Here is an 8,463-nt window from a genome sequence, read left to right on the forward strand (position 1 = left end):
CCCCACATCAAACACTGTGACGGCCCTGTATGTTGCACAGTCTCTATGTCCCACCGCAAAGTCAACAAACCAGTCCCCTTAAAAAAAAAAGGCAGCTGAATGAGGAAGCTGGCCAAGGAACCACATCAACTGTGGCAGACAGGAAGTGATTTTTGTATTTATAACGGCCTGCTAGAAACATACCGTAAGACAGTTTGCTTTAACAAGGCAGAGTAGAAACTAAACAGACCAAGTCACAATTAAGAACACAATTAAGACAATGTTTCAGAACTAGCTACAGTGCTAAAGAAAATGTGGGCATAAAACAGTCTGAGTTTAGGAAAAACACTGTGCTTCAGTTTTCACCCTGAGCTAATACTGACCTTAAAGTGCTATATCTGGCACATGCAATATTGAGGATCTTGTCATTTTCTGCGGCTCTGTCTTTTAACAACTCCAGAAAAAATAGAGAGGTGACGACTTGTTGTTATTGGTTATGTTGTTGTATAATAAATCTAATCACAAAGATGCCGTCAATGTGAGCTGAGAGGGTCTTGTTGCTCTGCTGTGATATTATCCAGCTCTCTGATGACGCAGTTGGCTGATTTGTGGTGGTGTGTGCCAACAGGCTGTGCTGTGATTGAGGGCAATGTTGGGATGTATGCCATACAAAAATGTGTGTATTTTTCGTGGTTCTGAGCCAGACGGCTTTTGGAGGCAAAGTGGCAAAAGCAAATGAAATGTGGCATTTGTTTAAAATACATGGAGCCATTTTCATTAAGCCTTTGACGCCATGTAAAATCAGTGGCAGATGTTTTCTCGTGTTGCCTGGGGATTCACTGAGGAGCCACATATAAACAGAAATAACCATATGATTGTGTCTGAATGACCATAAAAACTGCATCAAATGAAAGAGGGCTTGTGTATTTAAAGCTGAATAGAGCTGCTTTAGTCTGAATGAGAAGTAATCCATGTGGCCAAAAATATATGTAAAAAAGTGTTATGTAACTACACTGCAGCTGCATTCTGTATTTTATGTGTTAACCAAATGTCTGTTATAAAAATAAATGCCTACTGAAATCAAAGGACATTTTCCAGTTAAAGCACAGTTAGTGAATAATGTGCATTTAAAGTGAGAATTTGAAAAGGGCAACAAGTATAATAAGAAGAAGGAAATTGAGAATGTTGTATCCCCCTCAACAAACAATGTGTTTTGATCTATTAAAATATTGAGAGATGCATATTATAAATACTGGGAACAGACACAATAGATTCAAACCCCAACTTTTTACACATCTATACAAAAGATATATGCTTTTTCATGTCTGCTGCTCTCTGTGGGAAAATCAAACCAAACAACAGGAGAGGATATGACTATATGTTTTAGATGGTCAGAAATACTCTTGAATTGGGGGGGTGCATGACGCAAGTGTTAAAATGTATGAAGCATTATCCACATCAGGAAACCATAGATTCAAATATGAGGAAGGATGCCCTCCTCATAAAACCACAACACATTACATCTCCTCTTATGAGGAAGTTGATAGGTAAGCAATTTCCTTGACCATAATAGGCAAGTAATTAGTGAATCTGTGTGGATGTGCACTTTTATTCTTTTCATCAAATGAATGAGGTCCCAAGTGCTGCATATATGTTTGTATTATTTAGAAACAACTATTCAACATGGGCTTAAACAGGGCTATTGTGGCACAACTCGTCAGTTTGGAAGAGTTGTTTATTTTCCTGCATCTGAAAATTCAGCAGAGCAACTGAGTAAACATGTATGTACAGGAAGAAAGGATGTCAGCACTGTGCCCACTGAAAAAAAGCCCCTCATCTGAAGCTTTGGCCATTCAAGAGGAAAACAAGTGAATCATGATATGCTGGAAGAGACATATCTTTACCCAAAACACACTCACATACCTCAAAATATCAACATTTACTTGCTACAGTATTTCACACAGTTGGTACTCTTGAGGTTACATATTAGCCAATGCAGAAGTTGCGCTCGAGTATAATGTAATAGTGCATGAGAAAAACAGAAATAAGATCCGCTTTGGAGAGAAAATACTGGAAGTACTTATGGCCAAATGACACATTGCTAATGAATTGTGTCATCTTGGGGATGAAGCCGGTAAAGATGTTTCATCAGCAATGATATACAGTGATGATGAAGCAGGTAAAATCTGGCCAACAACAACATTGCAATACTGCAAATAATCACACTTTGGGTTTGTTAACCTCCTAAATCGTCTGCATAGTAAACATTTTATTAAATGTTTAAGATCTCAAAAATGTAAACAATATATTATCTGTAAAATTGACTTTAGGCATTTAACATTTGATACAGTATCCAATTATAGATAAAGAGGAAACACCTCTATGAAAAGAGTGGAACAAACTTTTTTTATATCATTACTTTGATCAAGTGTCTGGCTGGGTCCCATGATGAGGGTGTTGTATTCATGTAAAAATACATTAACATGTCCAGAAGAGCATTTGGCATTGTTAAAGGATGGAAATGTCAACATGCGTTCATCATCTAAATGTTGTTGTTGTTTTCTCCTTAAGTTATTTCCTGATTTTCTTTATTTTAGCTGGAATACCAGAAATTGTATACAATTATTTGTTATATATTGTTGGTCATTTGTGTTGTTGTTTTTTAGACACTTTACTTTATAAATGTAATATCAATGCAATCATAAACAATTTCCATATTTGGTCTTATCCACCATTGTCATTGTTCACTCCTTCTAGCTTAAAAAAAACAACCACCTAATAGCTTCTAGGTTATACTAAATGTGGATATTTTGGAAATTCCCCATGCCTATTCAACATGCTGTCTGTCAAGATGTAAGTGGGAGGGTTGAGGTTAGTAGTAGGCGGGGGCGAGGTAAAGTGACTAAGGAGTTAAGTAGGATAAAAACCATGTCCACAACCAAGGGCACATAGCAGAGTCAACAAGCGCCACCAGTCAGAAGAAAGACGGAAGCCAACACAGGAGACACACTGCTGATCAACTTTTTAACTTGTTCACTGCAAGGCTCTTAGTGTTTACATTTTTTGGAACATTTTTGCAGCAATCTACAGCAGATCTCATCATGAGGTGCTGTGCTTTAGCTGTGTGTTTATTTTTGGGGATAAGCATACAGGAGGGATGGAGCCTTCCCCTCAAGTCCGTCTTTGTCACCTTCCCAGGAGACATCATCAACAACATGACTGATTCGGAGTTGGCAAAAGTGAGTAGCAGATGGTTCATTTTGTCATGATGGACTATTCTTCCCCAAACAGTGTGGGGAAGCAATTACCTGAACAGAGAACTCTAACACAATGTTAATGACAATAAATATATATTCTTCTGAATTCAAACTATACGAGTAAAAGTTATATAATATGTCACAAACACACTTTTTCTAAACTAAAGTTAACTTTCTTATAAGAAACCAATGTATCCTGTTCATTAAATTGTATGACCATCCCTCTATACTCATTTATTTGTTCTCCTGCCAGGGTTATCTGAAAAAGTTTGGCTACATGGACACGCTGACACGCAGTGGCTTCCAGTCCATGGTGTCCACTTCCAAGGCTTTGAAGAGGATGCAGAGGCAGATGGGGATGGAGGAGACTGGAGAGCTGGATAAATCCACCCTGGAAGCCATGAAGCGGCCACGCTGCGGGGTTCCTGATGTGGCCAACTACAAAACATTTGAAGGAGACCTCAAATGGGACCATCAAGAGGTCACCTATAGGTGAGTAGAGATAAATAATCTGTTAGTTGACTTTATAAACTAAAATCGTTATGAAGATGTAAAAAAACACACAATGAGAATACTTTGTTACAAATAAATGTCCTGTATTAAAAAACAATTATAAAATGAAAGTAAGTATTAGCATCAAATTATGTTTAAACTATTAAAAGTAAATGTGCTGATTATGCAGAATGGCCCATTTCAGTCAATATATATTGTATATTTGTATTGTAATTATGAATGCATGAATGGTCATCACTTTAATGTTGCAGCTGTAAAATCGTGGCTAGTTTGAATTAATTTAGAAACTTCTGGGTAGCTTAATCTATAGTAACTTCATCTTAATGTATAAGTTGTTTTTGTTTTTATATTAATGATCTGGAGCTGTAGACTAAGTCGCACCTAAAGTTGTCAAAATAAATGAAAAAAGTACTACATAGTGGAGTAGTATAAAATAGTATAAAATGAAAAGTATAGTATATAAAATAGTATAAAATGAAAAGTAAAGTACAAATACCTGAAATGTGTACAGTAAATGTACTAAGTTACATTCTACTAGTATTTACAAGGCACAACATACAAGAGTATCTTTGATGAGATACATCACCGAGTATCTTCACTTGCATTGTTTACCAGATGTCTGACAGCAGCTTGTAATTCTGCATTTCTCCACAGGATCCTTAGCTATACCCCGGACATGGCGACGTCTCTGGTTGACGACGCCTTTGCCAGAGCCTTCAAGGTGTGGAGTGATGTGACCCCTCTGACTTTTACCCGCCTCTTTGATGGGACAGCTGACATCATGATTTCATTTGGAAAAATCGGTATGTGTTTATGCGGCGGTCTTTTAATGGCATTTACTTTACTAAAGACAATTCTATAATCAAATACTGATGTAAAATGTATTATTCTACTCAGACCACGGAGACCCTTACCCATTTGATGGTAAGGATGGACTTCTGGCCCACGCTTACCCCCCTGGTGAGGGTGTGCAGGGTGACGCCCACTTTGACGATGATGAGTACTGGACCCTGGGAGAAGGACCAGGTAATCAGAAATACCAACAGATATTCCTCTACCCCAACATTTATTATGAAGATGTCTCCCCCCAGTGTTCAATGTATACATTGCTTACATGTATTACTGTTTTCTGTCACATAAGCTGTGAAGACTCTCTATGGGAATGCTGATGGTGCCATGTGCCACTTCCCTTTCACTTTCGAGGGCAAATCCTACACCACATGTACCTCTGATGGGCGTTCGGACGACCTGCCATGGTGCTCCACCACAGCCGACTACGGCAGAGACAAGAAATTTGGCTTCTGCCCAAGTGAACGTAAGATTGACAGTTTATTCTGCAATGGGAGTGATAGGGCAGAGGTCAACCAGATATAAGGAGTTTCTTTAGTGTCATGCTGATGCGCTTCATCCCACTTACTCTTATTTTCATCCCGACAGTCCTGTACACATTTGGAGGAAACGCAGACGGAGAAAAGTGTGTCTTCCCCTTTGTCTTTCTGGACAAAGAATATGACAGCTGTACCACAGAGGGCCGCGATGATGGCTATCGCTGGTGTGCCACCACAAGCAACTTTGACACTGACGTGAAATATGGGTTCTGTCCCAGTCGTGGTGAGTTACTAAAACCACAATCCATAAATGCTGTCGAGTACCAACACAATGTCTTGTTTTCTTACTCTTGCTGTTAATTCTTTGTTTGGACAGAGACCGCTGTAATTGGTGGAAATTCTGAGGGAGAGTCCTGCCACTTCCCCTTTGTGTTCCTGGGTAAAGAGTATGACTCCTGCACTAGTGAGGGACGAGGAGACGGCAAGTTGTGGTGCGGTACCACTGACAGCTATGATGACGACAAGAAATGGGGTTTCTGTCCTGACCAAGGTGAGTCACATGAATATAAGACAAACAAAGTAGATTAGATAAAATTGCCTTTTGCTAATATTCCTTACTGTATGTCCTCCAGGTTACAGTCTGTTCCTGGTGGCAGCCCATGAGTTTGGTCATGCCCTCGGCCTGGAACATTCCAACATCAGAGAGGCTCTCATGTACCCCATGTACAGCTTCGTGGAAGACTTCTCCCTACATGAGGATGACATTGAAGGCATTCAATATCTCTATGGTAAGGTCATTATGAACTGCGTAATCATGCAAAATCACATGCAAGTTTGCAATTTCTCACATTCAGCATCATTTCATTTTTTCAGGACGCAAAGATGGCCCTGATCCCACTCCACCTCAACCCAACACCCCCCCCACTACCGCCTACCCAGACCCTGATGACACTGATAAACCCACTGACCCCACCACCACCACCACTACCGCTACACCTGTGGATCCAACCAAAGATGCCTGCAAGATGACCAAATTCGACACCATCACTGTGATTAATGGAGAGCTACACTTCTTCAATGACGGGTAAGCTAACCAGCCTCTTCTTCTATGTAAAAGAATAAAAACAGGAAGTGTCAGTGTTGATGTTTTTTTATTGCATGTGTTGATCAACAGACTATACTGGAGGATGTCCAGCGGGAGAGATGGAGGGCTCAAGGGACCATTTTCTATTTCCGAGACGTGGCCCGCTCTGCCAGCAGTCATCGACTCTGCGTTTGAAAACACTCTGGCCAGGAAACTGTACTTCTTCTCAGGTGAAGCTTCATGCTGTTTATAAGAGACATTAATTGCAAAAGACAAAAGTGCAAGACAATTTTTTGTTATTATCATCTTCTTTCTATAGGGACACGATTCTGGGTGTACACAGGGAAGAGTGTTCTGGGTCCCCGCAGCATTGAGAAGCTTGGCCTCCCGAACACTGTTCAGAAGGTGGAGGGAGCACTGCAGAGGGGCAAAGGCAAAGTGCTGCTCTTCAGTGGGGAGAACTACTGGAGGTGAGTTTAAAGTGTGCCTGACATCAGGATGGGAAGCATGTCTGTCACTTTTGGCTCAAATGAAACCATCTGCTCGTTTTGACAATTATAAGTGTTGGAGCAAAGTAAAAGGCCAGAATACGCTTTTTTAATAACATAACAAAAGTCTGAGAGTTAAACCAGCTGATTGTTTTTGACTTGTTTAATGACATTCTCTGCTATGATCAACACAGGCTTGATGTGAAAGCCCAGAAAATCGACAAAGGGTACCCCAGATACACAGATGCCGTCTTTGGTGGCGTCCCCAATGATGCTCATGATGTGTTCCAGTACAACGGTAAGTTCAAATAGTAATGACTGAGCTCAACAAAAATCATTATCATATAACAGTCGATTGTTGCATGTTAAAAATCATCATGTTGTGTTCTAGTCATTCAAATCCCAATATTTCTGCTACAGGACACATGTACTTTTGCCGGGACCGCTTCTACTGGCGTATGAACTCCCGCAGGCAGGTGGATCGCGTTGGCTACGTGAAATATGACCTTCTCCAGTGCACAGATGCTTCACACACTCGCTACTGAGGAGATGAAGGAAACAGGGATGAGCTGGAAATCGTCTTTATTGTGGTAGCACCTACTTCTCTTGCCTGTGCAGGTGTCAGGGAGAATGTGATGCAGTATAGCGTCTGTTCTATGATGTGTGTACTTTCGGGTATGTAAATAATTGGCCACCTTGGCTAATTCTAAAACATACAGCAATGGCCCAAAAAAGAGAAAAAAAATTTGTTTGGCACTGCCTTATTATCTTACTCAGATAATCTGTGAACTGGTTGGTTGACTCATAACAACTAAATTAATGTTGAAGGTTATCTGGATTCCAGATGTACTTAATAATTTCTTTATGTCTGACAGTTTCAGACCATAAACAGTATTAGAATATTTTTGGTATTTATAGCAATATCTAATATGATGTTTGTGTCCTAACGCTTGTTTGTATTGTATAAATATATGTGAGCATTTTTGAAAATGGCTTCAAAGCCAATTACTTGCACTGGAAGACAATGTATGTCTCCTTCACTGAAATTATTTATGAGACTGATATGTTTTGTACTTTCAAAGCAATAAACATTCTGTGAGAATAACACACTTGTCTGTCTTAATCATTCACCAAACCATGATTTACTGACAATGCTTTCTCATGCTCAGACGCTATATTATTCTACAATTGGAATCCACAGTCCCACAACAGCAAAAACACAAAATGTGTTGAGCCACGACCTGATATGTAATTGTATTACTTTATGCTGTATTATCTGTAGCAGTCTCCTGATAGGTGTTTTTGTAGAAATCAACACTAACAACCCGTGACATTAAGAAACACATTTAGGCATCATAAGGAAATTAGGATAATGACTCCACTCTCAATAGTCAATTCATTCAACATGTTATCAGGCCATATGGCAGTACTATAAAGTTTAACAAATAAAATAACATAAAAGGTAGGGAATTTATTTTTATTTAAAAAAATATCCTGTAGCATATTAACAATTTCAGCACATTTCTTATTGGATATACTCATTGTTTATACATTGGATATACTCATACTAGTTTGAGTATATCCAATGTATAAACAATAATAAATGTGCTGAAATTGTTAATATGCTACAGGATATTTTGTATGGACCTCGATAGCTTAATGCATGAGGAATCTAAAAGGAATAAAATGACAGTCAGCAGAACTGTATGTTTTCATTTTGTAATGGTATAGCCAGAGGGAATATTAAACATCTTAGGTCCATCAGTTTGTAGCTTAACAGCGGCCCTACGTGTTTGCATCTATGGTTTGCATAT

The 8,463-nt window shown here is 39.2% G+C and overlaps 1 protein-coding gene across 1 annotated transcript; it reads left to right on the forward strand.

Moving 5' to 3' along the window:
• Positions 1-2,961: 2,961 nt before the first annotated feature.
• Positions 2,962-7,754, forward strand: mmp9 (matrix metallopeptidase 9). The gene is made up of 13 exons (XM_034087643.2): positions 2,962-3,218; positions 3,490-3,728; positions 4,404-4,552; positions 4,647-4,775; positions 4,891-5,064; positions 5,187-5,360; positions 5,454-5,627; positions 5,710-5,865; positions 5,951-6,161; positions 6,252-6,391; positions 6,481-6,631; positions 6,844-6,947; positions 7,070-7,754. Exons 1-13 carry the CDS (start codon positions 3,081-3,083, stop codon positions 7,192-7,194), a joined length of 2,064 nt encoding a protein of 687 aa, XP_033943534.1. The 5' UTR covers positions 2,962-3,080; the 3' UTR covers positions 7,195-7,754.
• The last annotated feature ends 709 nt before the right edge of the window (positions 7,755-8,463 follow it).

Source organism: Pseudochaenichthys georgianus, chromosome 7 (assembly GCF_902827115.2).
Source record: "Pseudochaenichthys georgianus chromosome 7, fPseGeo1.2, whole genome shotgun sequence".
NCBI lineage: Eukaryota > Metazoa > Chordata > Actinopteri > Perciformes > Channichthyidae > Pseudochaenichthys > Pseudochaenichthys georgianus.

Coding starts and splice junctions, on each gene's coding strand:
- mmp9 (XM_034087643.2), top strand. CDS start 3,081: ATGAGGTGCTGTGCTTTAGCTGTGTGTTTATTTTTGGGGATAAGCATA. Junction 5,628..5,709: donor GGGTTTCTGTCCTGACCAAG/GTGAGTCACATG, acceptor TATGTCCTCCAG/GTTACAGTCTGTTCCTGGTG. Junction 5,866..5,950: donor AGGCATTCAATATCTCTATG/GTAAGGTCATTA, acceptor TCATTTTTTCAG/GACGCAAAGATGGCCCTGAT.